Source organism: Ammospiza caudacuta, chromosome 21, assembly GCF_027887145.1.
Source record: "Ammospiza caudacuta isolate bAmmCau1 chromosome 21, bAmmCau1.pri, whole genome shotgun sequence".
Classification (NCBI taxonomy): Eukaryota; Metazoa; Chordata; class Aves; order Passeriformes; family Passerellidae; genus Ammospiza; species Ammospiza caudacuta.
Window position 1 is genome coordinate 10946653 of NC_080613.1, and position 15327 is coordinate 10961979.

The 15327-nt window shown below is 48.1% G+C and overlaps 1 protein-coding gene across 1 annotated transcript in view; it reads left to right on the forward strand.

Moving 5' to 3' along the window:
* EXD3 (exonuclease 3'-5' domain containing 3) overlaps positions 1-15327 on the forward strand; it is a 136397-nt gene that overhangs the window by 87594 nt on the left and 33476 nt on the right. The window contains exons 7-11 of the mRNA XM_058818328.1: positions 4999-5052; positions 5469-5608; positions 6436-6536; positions 12304-12377; positions 13583-13621. Coding sequence (XP_058674311.1) covers positions 4999-5052; positions 5469-5608; positions 6436-6536; positions 12304-12377; positions 13583-13621 — 408 coding nt within the window. The remainder of the gene's footprint in view (positions 1-4998; positions 5053-5468; positions 5609-6435; positions 6537-12303; positions 12378-13582; positions 13622-15327) is intronic.

Genomic DNA, 15327 nt, shown 5'->3' on the forward strand with positions numbered 1-15327 from the left:
TCGTGGGTTGCATTTGCGTGACTGCAGGAGAGTTCTGCTGCTCGTGCCTGGGCCTGAACATGTCAGGTTTAGGAAACTTCCCCCATCCTTTGGTCAGTGCACCTACACCTGGGTTAGGTGGAATTCAGTGTCATGTTGCCTAGCTTTCAATTGTGCCCCAGACTCAACCAGCCCTTTGCTGTATTTAAGGGATTTATCCTTGGCATACAAAACTATTAGAAAATGTCCAGATGGGATTTTTGCATTCACCATCATTAAGTCAAACAATGGGCCAAAGCTCCCCAAGGATGAGGAGACTCGGGGGCTTGGACAGAGTTGGATCAGGCAATGGCCATCAGCTTTTCTCCTGCCCTAAGCAGTGCATGCAGTGCATTCATCACATCCTGCTCCCAGGCACCCTTGGGGGTTCAAGGCAAGAGAGGGACCAGCCTCCCCCAGGTTTGTTGTCATCTGTGGGAGTTTAGTACAGGTTGAACATTTTTATGTGCTTCAATAATGATAATTATTGCTGTTATTAGATTATGCTAGAAACTCTCTGTGGATGAAACATATTTTTGTGCAAAGGCTCCTTGTACCACCAGCCATGACAGTAATATTCTCTTTGGGGTTTGAGGGAGTGTGTAGACCCTGATAGGTGTCAATATCTCATCATTCCTCAGAGCTTGCCCATATTCCTGCCTCGGGTTTTGGCCCTTTCTGACCAGCTGGTGAAGCCGGGGGTTCCTGCTGCCAGGATCTGGGCAGCCCTGGTGATCCAGCCCGAGGATGGAAGCTGGGACTGCCAGATTCCAGCTTGCCTGGCTCGCCCTGCAGCCCAGCACTGCACAGGGCAGTGCTGGCTCTGGGTGGGGAGGGGGTTTCTCACCGTTCACTTACAGCCTGCTCGCCCTCATTAAAGTGTTTGTTTTCCGAGTCAAATGAGCCTGCGAATGAGGTGTTGCTTTGCTGGAGATCTTATCGGCCGTAAACAGACTGTTAAAAATAGGGTCCTTTTACACAAAACTTGGTTGTGGAGTGAAACTATTCAAAACACGATAATAACAAAACAAAATCTTAAAATAGCTCGGAGTTGAGACCACAGACACAGCTGCCAAGCACTTTCATCTTTATTACAGTTACTCATATCTCTTTTCTTACTATTCCCATTGTAAACAGGCTGATGTTATCTCTGCTGGCCTCCTGCTCAGCCCAGCCCCTGGAGCTGCACCCTGATCCAGCCTGGTGCCTGTTTCTAGGGCCCAGCTCACCATTCTCCTTGCACGTGTGGCTTCAGGCATGGAGCGGGCAGGTGCCCTGCTCTGGGAGTGTTCCCTGCTCCCAGAGTGTTCCCTGTTCCTCGAGTGTTCCCTGTTCCTGGAGTGTTCCCTGTTCCCAGAGTGTTCCCTGTTCCTGGAGTGTTCCCTGCTCCGGGAGTGTTCCCTGCTCCCAGAGTGTTCCCTGTTCCCGGAGTGTTCCCTGTTCCCAGAGTGTTCCCTGTTCCCGGAGTGTTCCCTGTTCCCAGAGTGTTCCCTGCTCCGGGAGTGTTCCCTGTTCCCGGAGTGTTCCCTGCTCCAGGAGTGTTCCCTGCTCCAGGAGTGTTCCCTGCTCCCAGAGTGTTCCCTGCTCTCGGAGTGTTCCCTGTACCCAGAGTGTTCCCTGTTCCCAGAGTGTTCCCTGTACCCAGAGTGTTCCCTGTTCCCGGAGTGTTCCCTGCTCTGGGAGTGTTCCCTGTTCCCAGAGTGTTCCCTGTTCCCAGAGTGTTCCCTGTACCCAGAGTGTTCCCTGTTCCTGGAGTGTTCCCTGCTCTGGGAGTGTTCCCTGTTCCCAGAGTGTTCCCTGTTCCTGGAGTGTTCCCTGTTCCCAGAGTGTTCCCTGCTCCCGGAGTGTTCCCTGCTGTGGGAGTGTTCCCTGTTCCCAGAGTGTTCCCTGTTCCCGGAGTGTTCCCTGCTCTGGGAGGCTCTGCCATCAGCACCATCGCTCTCCCTGCTCCATTGCCTGCTGCAGCTGGAGGATGTTCAATTGCTGTTAAAAACCAGCTTATGGGCCAGGCTGCCCAGAGCAACGGAGTCGTCATCCCTAGGGATGTTCAAAACCACATGGGGATGTGGCACCCGGGGCTGTGGTCTGGCAGTGAACGTTGTGGTGGTGCTGGGTTGATGGTTGGGTTTGGTGATCTTAGAGGTCTTCTGCAGCCATGCAAACTCCATGAATCTCTGTGGGACTGGAGCTCCTGTGTCCTCCAGGCCTGCTGTGGGGGAGCTGTCTGCCGGCCCTGGGCAGGGAAGGGACAAATGAACATCTGTTGTTCTACACCCTTGGGGACAGGGTGGAATATCCAACCAGGGAAAGAGGAAAACCCAACCTGACACCACACATGTTCATCTGATTAAGTCACCTGTACAGTTACTAGAGCTGGAGATAAACCTCTGCCATGTAGATAACAGTGCTGCAATTATGTTAATCTGAACATTAAAAAGCCATTAGGGAGCTGTTGGACGTTGCAGTTAAAACTAAGGCTACAATAGGAGGTACTAATGAGATCAAATGATGAAATAAGGCCTGAAGAGTTGCAAATATTTTCTTCTCTTTTTTTTTTTTTTTTTTTTTTTTTTGTTTTTTTTTTTTTAATGATTTCTTTTGATTCAGCTAACTTGAGGAGCTGGGAGGAAAGCAAAACCAGCTACCAAAGCTTTGGAGACCCAAACCCCTTTTCCACATCCACACCAAAAATAGCAACCTTCATCTTGAGAATAATCACTCAGCTTGAACATTGCGTTGTTAAACTGATAATGTGAGAGGAAAGAAGCAGCTCTTTGCCTGTGAGTTGTGGAATAGTTACAAAGTCTGGAGTTGGAGAGGTTTGGTTGAGGTTTAGCTGGGCCAAGCAAAGCTCCTGTGTGTTTCTGTTCAGTCTGTGTTAATGGTGATTCCTCTTTTTGTCACTTAAAATTCTTCTCTTGATTTCTCTTTTGAAGATGAAGCCTTGACTTCCAATGAAGCAGTGTTAAAAAAAAAAAACAAACCATGCAAACTTCCCCAAAACCAAAACCAAACCTAAACAAAAACCAACAGAAAAGACTGTTTTCCCACCTCTAAGTGGGACAGTAGGGTAGAGCAGCTGAATTTCCATGGCTTGTGTTGGTTCTCTGCTTTTGCACACAGTGTGATGCAGTGGGTGAAATACAGGCACCAATTCCCCAGAAAGGAACACAATCCACTGCTGCTGCTGAGAGCAGGGATGGGCTGTGAGGTGCCTGGTGCTTGTGTGGCCCTGCAGGACATGTGTGCCAGTGATGAGGTGAGTTCAGCTGGCACTTGAGTGATCACAGGAAATTCATTTCAAGGCATGTGCCTGCCCCCACTTGGGTTATTCTGTCTTTTTTCCAGAAAAGTTCCATGCAGGTGACATGTAATGGTGGGGTTCTCTTTCCCTGGGGAAATACACACTTGGTACTGCATTTTGTTTATGTGTTATGGGGTTTATAAGGAAGATGGAGACAAACATTTTAGCAGGGCCTGGAGTGGTAGGGAAAGAGGTGATGGTTTTAAACGAATAGAGAGGAGATTTAGATTAGATATAAGAGATTTTTTTTACAGGAGGGTGGTGAGGCCCTGGCACAGATTGCTGAGAGAAGCTGTGGCTGCCCCATCTCTGGAAACATCCCAAGTCAGGCTGGACAGCAGCTCTGAGCAACCTGATCCAGCTGAGGATGTCCCTGCTCACTGCAGGGGGATTACAACTAGGTTGCCTGTGAAAGGCCCCTTCCAACCCAAACCAATTTACTATTCTATATTCCAACAATTAGCACAGCTCTAACGTGTATCCATTTTGACAAATGTGTCATTTTCCTGGTCTTTCTCTCAAATCAAAATCAATCCCCAAGAGCAAGGAAACCTATGGAAGAGCTTTTCCTCCAAGCCCTACCACGCTGGTTTTATCCTGATGTGAATAAACAGGTGCTTGTGAGCTCAGTGGATTCCATCCCATTGCTGGTCAGTTCTGCACAGGTGCTCTGCCAGGATCCCAGGTGTCTTTTCAGCCCTTTGGGAAAATGCAGCCTGACTTGGCAGAGGTGTTGGAAGGACACTCCATGTCCAACCTCCTCACTCCTGGTGCCCTCTTTAGCTCTGACACACAGAGGTGCTCCAAGGCTCCTTGCCCCAGTTTCTGGCACAGGTCACTTTATTAAAGCCACCCATAAAGTGCTTATTCTGTATTTGGGATCCCAGTAGTTCTCACACACTACAGAAATGAGACACTCTCACCTCCTCTGAATGCTAATCTGTGCCTCCCAAGCAGTGCACAGTTAGAGCTTCATCCATTCCTGGTCCCTGGCTGGGATGGGACAGGCAGTGGCTGAACCAGCTCTTCTGAGTTTGAGTTCCTGCAGTTCATCCCAGCAGGTTCTAGAAGATCCTGATTTGGATCAGTTTGTGAACGTGGCAGGTCTTGGCTTATCAAAGACTCAGAGATCCCATGAAAGGGAAAAATACAATTCTTCCCATCTTGCTGCCTGTGGTGACCCTGGGTGCTTTCAGGGCTGTGGAATGACTCGGGAATTAGAGAAACTGTAACCTTTTGATTTCAGGGTGTTTAAAATCTTGAGTTGCTTTCACAAAATGCAATTGTTTTACCAAACTTCAGAGGCAGAGCAAGAATGATAAGGGTGGCTCAGAAAGGTATGGTGGGTCAGGTATTTTTACCATGACATTGATAGGAAATATCTATCCCAGCTGGTTTTGTCCAAGTGCTTCACTTGCTTTCTGCCCAACAACTTGATCTTTAATTTTTGCTCCAGAGGCTGTTGATCCTCAGATATGCAGCTCTGCCAGGAGTGTTCTTGTACTTTTGTGGAATAAATGTGGCCAAATGTTTGCAGGATTTGTGCTTGACAACATTACATAAATAATTAATACATTAAAAATGTGTATAACAGCATTTTTATTTCACTTTGGAATAATGCCCATTTATCCACTGTAGGGTTCTTCTAAATACACAACTTTTTTCATGTTTTCTAGGCAGCCATGCTGAGTATTAAGCTGAAATTACAGCCAGATCAAGATGTAGAGAAGGTGAGTCATTTTCTCTGCAGGCTTCTCTGTCATCAGATCCACCTTTTGTTAGCAGGAGATCCATCAGGGCCCTCCAAGTCCTGCTGCCTTTCACCTGAGGCTTTACTCCATTCCCAAGAAGTCCCTGTTGTGTGGTTGATGTACCTTTCCATGAGGGTTAGGCACAGAGTGTTTTATTAGCCCCCATTACACATCTTACCTGGTTTTTCTGGCTGCAGCCCCTCTAACAAGTCCTGGCTGTGCTCATCACTGAGGCAGAGATCAGTGCTCTGCTGCACTGAAGTTTTGCTCATATTTGTGTTACAAATGTCACAGCACTCCTGTAGGCAGCACTGGTGGCTTGGGCAGGGCTGGGACTTGCTCTCCTGCTCCATGGGGATCAAAGACAGGTGCTTTAACATAATTCCTTCTCCTAGATGTGTACCCCACTACTGCTCCAGGATAAAGCCAACTTGGTGGAAGAATATGTGGCAGAATATCCCGAGCTCCAGAGGAAGCTCTTGCAGACCCTGGACACATGGTGTGAGCCCAGCTTCAATATCAGGGACATCATAAGGTAGGAACACTTGTCTTTCTGAACAGCTGGGGCCAAGGTGCTGCCAGAGCACTGTGTGTCTGTCCCCTGGCTGTTTGTCTGTGGTCAGAGCAGTGTGTCTGTCCCCTGGCTGTCTGTCTATGATTGTGTCCCAGTGTAAGGGAGTGCAATATATTGACTCTTTGGCTGAAAAAGGGAAAATTCTGGTGGCTGTGTCAGAGCCTTCTCCAATGGCCCAGGCTGTAGAACAGAGGAATCCTTGCTATTGACAGATGCTGCATTGCTGCCAAGATGAAACCTGTGCAGGACACCCCAGCAGCAGAGCAGCATCAAAGCTTCCCAGGGAGGTTGGAGCAATCAGCCTCTTCTGCTTTGCTGCAGACAGGGGTGACTTTCAGTATCGGTTGTACAGGTTTGGCAGGAAGATAACACCATGATGAAGTGGCAGAAAAACAAGAGATGCAAGTGGTTAACCTTCCTCTGCTCATCAACTCCTGGTGTGTGTTTTCACTTCTGAATTGCCTCTCATTCAAATAACTCCTGTCACTCAGAGCCAGCAGCACAGTCAGAGTCACAGTGTAGCTGCAATAGCTGCTGATAGCTCTTAAAAAGACATGAAAAGGAGTTGCTCATTTTCTCTTTCTTTAAAATGAGCCTCTGGACTTGCTTCAAGTGGTTGACTGAAATTTGTGTGGTTGTGCTGTTGGCTTTTCACTGTATCTTGGGAAAGGCAGGGCCTGTCCTCCTCAGCATCCCGCAAACCCCAATCCCTGTGCTGGTAAATGTCTGCTGTTTGGGAAACATCCTTTAGATGATGCCACAGATGTGTCTCTCTGGTGTTGTTACAGACCATATCAAGGCCTGTCCAAGTGCAAACCCGAAAAATTGAACCGCAGAGTGCTCAGTAAGCTCATCTTCAGGCTCCTGGAGAGATTCAACATTGACTCAGGTATGGGATATTACAACATATTGTGGACTTATCTCAGTAATAAAGAACAAAGTCAATTTGTCTTCTTCCATGTTCATCAAGGAATCTTTGCTGTCATTTATCCTGGGGAATTTCAGGGTTTAATTAATGACATCGAAAAAACAAAGCTGGCAAGTTATGGGAATTATCACTTTGTGCTGTCAAAGAATGAAGTGCTGGTGACTAATAGGCTGCTTCTGCCATGATCTGAAATAAATCCTGACCTCAGCATGGCTCTGCATAAACACACCATGGTCAGCTCTGAGTTATGACTCCATTCCTCTCACATAAGAGGCAAGTCATTATTCACTGGGGATCTGTTTTCTTGAGCTGTGGGTGCGTCAGCTGAGATAACCCTTGGGAAGCAAGAGCCTCAAGCCCTTTGTATTCTTTGCATAAACTAGGGTTGGTGGGGAGAATTTTAAGGCTCTTGCAACCTTACAAGAGAAGTGGCACATTCTCCATCACTTCACCAACAGGTCTCTAACAAAATCTGCTTTGCTTTGGTTCTTAGTGGGCACTGTTGATTTTTTCTTCTCTTTGGGGCCTTGCACCAGACCCTTTTAGGTGCACCATTAGCTTTTACCCTGCAGAGGTTCCCATCATCAACCCAAGGTATGCAATTATTTTTTCTTGGACTGAAAAGGGTTTTTTAACCACAAATTGTGGGCTTGTTACACCTGTCAGCAACACTATTGCATATTTAATCTTCCCATCTTCAGACTGGTGTTCAAAAGTTACCGAGATAAACCTTTCAAACCCTCACTGGAAGAGAAGTGAATATATTGAAACCCAGCACGTTCATGTGAGAGCTGAGACATATGGGAATGATTTATTTAGAAATTAAAAGCTTCCCAGGAGTTCATTAGTTTTCAGTAGTTTTCCCTCCTTGACAGTGTTGGGCATTCAATTGGCTGTGTTGTCTTTGATGATCTGCAAAGAGGAAAGTGTTGTTCTTCTTTCCTTATGAAAGCTCCACCAAGGGCATGATATAATGGTAGAGGTGAAGTGATGTAACTGTTCAGATGCAAAATCCTGAGAAATAATAATTAAAGAAAAGAAAAATCTAGAAGAGGAGCATGTGTTGGGCTCTGGTGCACTCCATGGGATGCAGTGTGCTTTGACCTAGTGATGCTTTCCAGATGTTGTAGCTGCTGCTAATGGCCAGATCTTTGTAGCTCTCCACAGCCATTCACTGGTGAGGAGATTCCTTGCGGTAAATACAGATCCCATTCCTTCCAGACAAATGTCCTTCCAGATAAAGGTCCTTCCAGATAAATGTCCTTCCAGCCCTGTCTCCCATGCAAACTGCAGTGTCTGCAGTGCAGGACAAGGCCTCGCTCAGGAGGGCTGCCCACCTCTGCTGGTGTGAGAGGGGATGTGGGCACCTGTTTTGGACTTCAGCTCAAGCCAGTGCTGGGTGACTCCCACAGTCCCAGAGAGGACAGTAGGTGTTTATTTTTTGCATCATAGCACAAGCAGGAATTCCCACATTGCTAAACTGTGGCTGTCAGTCTCATTTGAAGTGCTTTGGAGGGGATGAATACCTGCAGAGGAATTGCTGCCTTAGTGCTGGGCATGCTGGAACTGAATTGGGAAATGCTAGCAGCTGGAATAATGTGCCTTTCTTTGTCTTCCCATCTCCCCCTTCCTTTCACTCAGAATTTTTGAGTGTTCTTTCTCCATTCTTTAGTAAAAGTAACTCTGACTGGAAGGGAAAATTACACAAAAAGTAAGCAGCCTGGGCAAAGCATACAGATAAAAGAAACTTCATTTCTCTTGTTCTGAGCAGCTCCCCCAGATGCTGGTGGTGAGGCAGAGCTCACACTTGTCACCTCACCTGGGCTTGTCTGGTGCTGTGGCTGCTTTCGGTCTCCTCCTCCCATGACTCCCACTCACTGTGAGAGCCTGAGAGCAGCAGCAGGGAGGGAAGTGGCTTTGATGAGAAGGGCTGGAGCAGGATGGGGTTTCTGGGTATGAGAAGGCAAACTTGTGTGTGACTCAGTTCTTGCAGTTCCAAACCGACTTGGAGATTTCACTGCTTGAGCTCACTCTTGCCCACTCACAGTAAATCACACGGAGGTGTCCATCAGCAACTGAGAACACTCCTGGGAACTGCCAGCCCTGAATTTCAGAGCCAGATAGGAGGTGGCCCAATTAAAAAAAGATCTCACACCTCAGGGAAAAAAAATTAAAGCTGTCCCCTTAGATTAGTCTTCCTGTTCTTTTTCAGAGCTGTATTTTGGTATTCCTGTTAAGTCCCAAACAGGGCATGGGAAGTGGGTTGAGTCCCAAAGGTGTCCCAATAAACTGTGTGTGAATTTCATTTAATTACCCTGATTGGGGGAGGAAGAAGCTGGGCAGAAGTGGTGTGTGATTGAGGAAACCGAGCTTTATAGAGTCTTTCCTCACACCTGGGTCAGTGTGCTCGGCCTTAACGAGCTTGTAGCTTTTCCAAGCTAATTACTTAATAGTCTTTGGAGACCCTGTGAGATCGACTTTACAAATGCAAGTTTCAGTCAAAACAGATCTCAGAGGTGAGGGAACAGCCCTGTCCCAGGGTTGGCATGGTTGAGTCTGTTCCCTGCTGTGGTTTGGCACAGCCAGGACACAGAGACAGCTCAGTGATGTTTTGCGTTGACAATTCCCAAGTGTGAGGTAGAAAGGATGCTGCTCCAAGAAGTGTAACAGCCTCATCTGTTGGGTTTAGTGCCTCCGTGCCAATGAGGGAGATCCAAGAGGAGGGACAGAGGGGACAGAGGGGAACCCGAGAGCCCCGGTGCCGGGGGGCTGTGCTGGGACAGTGACAGACAAGCGCCTCCGGTTCCGAGCGCTGTGAGCGAGCGTTTGCCGCGGGCTTCCGAGGTTTCTGACATGAACCAGCAGGAATGTTCCCGTCGCTCGAGCACCCACTTGTCCGTGTGGTTTAAGGTGGGATTTCCGTCCGTGTGAGCGCCCCGGCCGGCCCGCGCTGCCGGGAGCGCCGCGCTGGGGCAGCAGAGGGCAGGAGAGGGCTGTGCACGGCCACAGCTGCACAGGTGAGCCACAGCTGGCTGTGCACGGCCACAGCTGCACAGGTGAGCCACAGCTGGCCACACATCTGCACAGGTGAGCCACAGCTGGCTGTGCACGGCCACAGCTGCACAGGTGAGCCACAGCTGGCCACAGCTGCACAGGTGAGCCACAGCTGGCTGTGCACGGCCACAGCTGCACAGGTGAGCCACAGCTGGCCACACATCCTCAGGGCTCAAAGAGCTGACAACCCATGTCTAGGCAGTCACCAGTGAGAGCCCTCACCAGGCAGAAGATGCTCTGTTAGAAACAAGGGAATGACTTGTACAACTTAACAGGAATGCCTTTGGAGGGAGGACCGGAGGTTATTCCCTTTTTTTGCTCCTGACTTCCATGGTGATTTTCCTCCAGAGTGTTTTAACTCAGGTGTTAAATACCAGCACAGCTCTCCATTCTGTTGTCTCTCTTAACAAGTTATCCTTCACCCTCATGTTTTTCATAGAATCCCCAACTGGTTTAGTTGGAAGGGACATTAAAGCCCACCCAGTGCCAGCCCTGCCATGGCAGGGACACCTCCCACTGTCCCAGGCTGCTCCCAGCCCTGCCCAGCCTGGCCTTGGGCACTGCCAGGGATCCAGGGGCAGCCACAGCTGCTCTGGGCACCCTGTGCCAGGGCCTGCCCACCCTCACAGGGAACAATTCCCAATTCCCAATATCCCATCCAGCCCTGCCCTCTGGCAGTGGGAGCCATTCCCTGGGTCCTGTCCCTCCATCCCTTGTCCCCAGTCCCTCTCCAGCTCTCCTGGAGCCCCTTCAGGCCCTGGCAGGGGCTCTGAGCTCTGCCTGGAGCTTCTCCTCTCCAGGTGAGCACCCCCAGCTCTGCCAGCCTGGCTCCAGCCCTGGAGCAGCTCCGTGGCCTCCTCTGGATCCAGTCCAACAGGAGCTGGGCCCCAGGGCTGGGGCAGCTCTGCAGTTGGAATCTCCCCAGAGCACAGGGGCAGAATCCCCCCTTCCCTGCTGCCCATGCTGGGGATCTGCCCAGGGCAGGGGGTTCAGGGCTGGGGCAGGTCCAGCTCGGAGCCGCAGCACCCCCAGGTCCTTCTGCCAGGGCTGCTCTCGGTCTGTTTTCTGTCCAACCTCTGTGTGTGTTTTTGATTCATCCTTCTCTATTTTTTTGTTATAAAATATAGAAACCCAGATTCAAACTCAGTTCCTTTGCTCCATCAGAATAAAATATATCACCAGTGCCTTTAAACATGTTTCCAGTCCATCCACGTTCCTCTGTCTTTTCCACAAACATTCAACTCCCCCAGTTCTGCCAGAGCTTTGGATATTTCCTTTAGAAGGTCAAAGAGAAAGCTGTTCAGTGGATCTTTTGGGTGGCCTGGAGGGGTCATGTCATGGTTCTTTCTGAAGATCTTTGAAAACATTTAAGTTAGGTGGTGGTGTTACTAATTTTTACTTTGATCTTACATTCTTTAGAGAGTGATCCTTTCCATGAACTGATGATTTTTCCTCCAGACATTGGGACAATATCCAGAGGAAAGATCACCATATTTACTGGTGCAATATCCTACGTGATAATGGCAGTGATTTCCTTGGATGCTTTGAGGGGAAGGATTTGTTGCCACACTGTGGAAGATTAACGTACAAATAACAGCTTTAATCCTTTCTGTCTGAGATGGAAACGTTCTCATTCTGAGGTGACGTTTCAGGGCACTCTGAAGAGCTGCTGTAACCAGTGGGACATCAATCCACACCCCTGTGATCCCAGGCTCTGCTATCCAGAGATCACTCTTTGTTCTCCTGGGGTTTAGTCCTCGGCCATGCCCTGTGTGGGGCACACAAAGGGATGAGGAATCAGCTTCTCCCTGTGGCTGCTAATTCCAAGGAAGCTACAGAGAATTTCAGCTTCCTGTTCTCTGTGGCTGTTTGTGACTGTGGCCCTGGTCCCAGTGAGATGGTTTTGGTTTTGGCCCCATGTGAACGCCAAGGAAGGCTTTGGTGAAGCCCTTCCCTGTGCAGGCAGCCCAGCATCCAGCAGGAACTGACAGATACCTATGCTAATGCCACTGCTTTTATCTCCAGCCTTTATCTCTCCTTGCACTGGATTTCAAAACAAGCTGCTATGTGAAGATCTTGGGTTTTGCAGTTGTAATGAGCCATATCTAATGAAGGTGACAGCAATAAAAATAATAACAACAACTGTGGCTTGCTAGCTCAGCAAAGCAGTATTCCCCACCCTCTTTGTGTGGATGTGGAGCCTCTTTCATGGATCTGTGTTTTATCGGATAAACTTCAGCCACAAGTTTACATCCTGAGTGAGCTGTTCACAACTGCTTGAATGAATTAGCAACACAGGTCCAATTAAACCCGAAAGAATGCAGCCTCTAGAGACTGAGGCGGTGCCCATGTGAGGATGCTGCCTAATTAAAGGTGTGAAGTCATTGACTGTGGAGCATATTGAACCAGAGAGTGGATCTTATCGCTCAGGGGTGGTGGAAGCAGAGATATCAGACCCAAGAATTAGCATTGCTAATCACGGATGAAAGTGTAAATAACAGTTTATAGTTGAGATAAGCTGACAGTGTGTGAGTCTGTCCCTCATTGTTCCAAGTGTGAGGGCATCCTGCCTTCCACAAACCCAGTCTGACGCTGGGGAAGGAAAAGTGTAATGTCTAGACAGTAAAACTTCCAGGAAATGCTGCGTACTTAAATGTCTTTTTCCTTCTTTCAGCTCTCTGCCCTAATGTCATAAATCAGCGGCACTTGAGAACCCTGAACTACCTCTTTTACAAGAGATTTGTTGAGGTATGTGCTGTGTTGTGTGTGGGGAATGAGGATTTTGGTTACATTTACATTTTTAATAACTTACTTGAGATAATCAAAATGTTATAATAGTTTATGATCAAGTTTATTTTACAAGTTCTGCTCCTAAGCCCTCCCAATCCATCAGGGAAGCCTCGGATGTGTCTTTGCTGCCTGCCAAACCCACTGCCAGGGGAGATGGGGAGGATGGAACACTTCAGCCTCCTGCATCTCAGAGCTTTAATGTTGGATGATGTCACTGTAGGGAGCTTGGTCATCCACAGAGGGAGCAGAGAGTATTTCTCCAGGTGTATTTGTTTAGCAGAGGGAACGGATTCGTGATCTGGTGTTCTGCTCTCTTTGGCCTTCCACTTCCTTTGTTTTGGAGAATTTGCTTGCTTTAAAGTATCCAAGCTGGCCAGTTATTTCCATTAAGGTACATTTGGCAGCTGTTTCTGGACACAGTCCCTTCTTCTGAGAGTTCTTTGGTGCTCTCTGTTTACCATTCTCAGCTGTGTCTGAGCTCTGGTTAAATGTTAATGTCTGGTTAAATGTCTCCTTTATCTCACTAATATTTAAATTACATGCTTGGATATCTCAAAGCTGTTTTCTTTGAGGCTCTTGCTCCCTGTTTGCTCTTGTGTATTTCCATAAAAGTGACACTGACACTCCCTGTTTCTTCTGCCAGCTCTGTGCTGAGACTCATGGTGGCTCTCATGCAGTTCTTGGCAGAGGGGATAGCAGGTTCCTTCCTGAGTTTCTCCCCAAGTTTGGCTCTGAACTGCATTAGAATGGGAATATTACCTATCAGTTTTCTTTCCCAGACCTCATGATTCCAGAGGATTTTTCATGATTTGACTGTTGAGAAAAATTGTATTTGTATATTCTGAAGGCTCAGCCTTGCAGATGAGGCCCGAGATGTCTCCCTTGGCTGGAGCCTCCAGGAGGGCTCCCCATGGCTGGCTGGAGAGATGGGCTGGGCACAAACTGCACAGGAATTTTTATGTTTCACGTGCTGTGGTGTAAGAGTTCCCTGATCCAAGCTGTTCTGCCATGCCTCAGCTGGAGACACTGAGGAGCTGAGGTGTCCTGTGTGTCCAGTTTGCATTCCTTGATCACAGGTGATGCCAGAGGTGTTCATTTCTAGTTTGCTGTATGGAACCTCCTTCCTTTCCTTCCACGGCTCAGCAGTGATTTTGTCTTTTCAGAAAACCATGACTGAGGAGAACTGGGCAGACCACATCCAGGTGAGTGTGAATTTCACTGGGTTGTTTGCTTGGAGGTTATTTGAAGATGTTTTAGCATAACCAGCTCTGGATGTTGTAGTCCTGCTATCACAGTTTGCACTTGCTCAACTCTTTGAAAGCAAATTGTAAATGCAGTGAAGAGCAAGGGAGAACATTTGTGATTTAACTCCTTTTACATCTTTGAAAATGCTTTCTTTTGTCTGGAGCCAAATGAGAGCATTTGGACAAAGCTCTCACAGATGCACAGGGTGGGATTGTTGGGGTGTCTGTGCAGGGCCAGGAGTTGCACTGGATGATCCTTGTGGGTCCGTTTCACCTCAGGATATTCCATGGCTCTGTGATTCTGTGATTTAGATAAGATTATCAAATACATTCTTTTACTTTCCTGCACTTGTAAGTGAGCACTACAAGTATTTACATTGATTGACAAGGAAGGGGGAAAGGAGGCTGTACCTCAGGAGCTAGCAAGGTGTGTGAGGAAACTGGGATTAATGTTAGATTACCTCTGCATGCTCTGACCAGTTTCAACAGGTGACTGATGTTGTGACCTCTCTGTCTTGTACTACAGGACATAAGTAATTTTAACAGCACAAGGAGAAGGGAGCAGGGTGGGTTTTCCTTGGTGCATAAACCAGAAAGTTCAGGCAGCTCCCAAGTCTCCCCCTCTGGAGAAGGAGCCTCAGGATATCCTGGGAAGTGCATGTGTAGTGCCTGGTGAGCCCTGAGAGCACAGAGCTGCATACTGCACTGGGGCAGAGGGTTGTCTTGCTTTCCAAAGGATTGCAAACTCTGTATTTCCTGCTTGTTGCCAACTGGTGTATTTTTCACAACTGTGTAATTATCAGCCGAGTGGTGCTGAAACTTGCCTGTTATCAGCCTGACTCGGTGCTATCAGAGATCCCTGTCTCTGGCATCAGTTGAAAGTGATGGGAATCTGTACCTGTGCATCTGCAGGAAGCTGAAATAACAACCTCTGCAGGCTGGTGGCTGCTGCTGGCAGGAAAAAGAGGGAATAAAAGAAGGATCTTTGAGCAAGTTTTGGTTTTCAGTGCAAAAACTAACACTCTCCAGGACTTTATTTGTTTTGAAAGGTTGGGCTTTACAGGAGGGAATGGCTCAAAGTTCACTCAGAGCTTCATAGAATCACAGGATCCCAGACTGGTTTGGGTTGGGAGGAACCTAAAAGCCCATCCAGTGCCACCCCTGCCATGGCAGGGACACCTCCCACTGTTCCAGGTGCTCCCAGCCCTGCCCAGCCTGGCCTTGGGCACTGCCAGGGATCCAGGGGCAGCCACAGCTGCTCTGGGCAACAGCTTCACAAAAGGTTAGAGCTTTACCTGTGACCTTACATGTTTGACCTAAAAAATTCCTTAGGCTCCTTGTGGAGCTGAGGAGCCCTCACATTTGCATTGTGTGTCCCATCCCTGTGCTCACCTGAGGCTCACATAAAGTTTGAATCTCCCAAGCTTTGCCTGGTCAGGCACTATTAAGGACTGGAGGCAGAGGATGAGACACAATGTGACCTCTGGTCACCTGCAGAAATAGAAAAAACTCCCCAAAGACTCCACAGTGACAGACTCTCAGGATTATTGGATCATTTTTGGATGCTTTTTTCAATTTGTAGTTCAAAGAGGTTGGAAGTCTTCATGGGATTTTTTTCAATTTCAGTTTTTTTCAAATTCTTTGCAGCAGCCATAAAAAAAGAC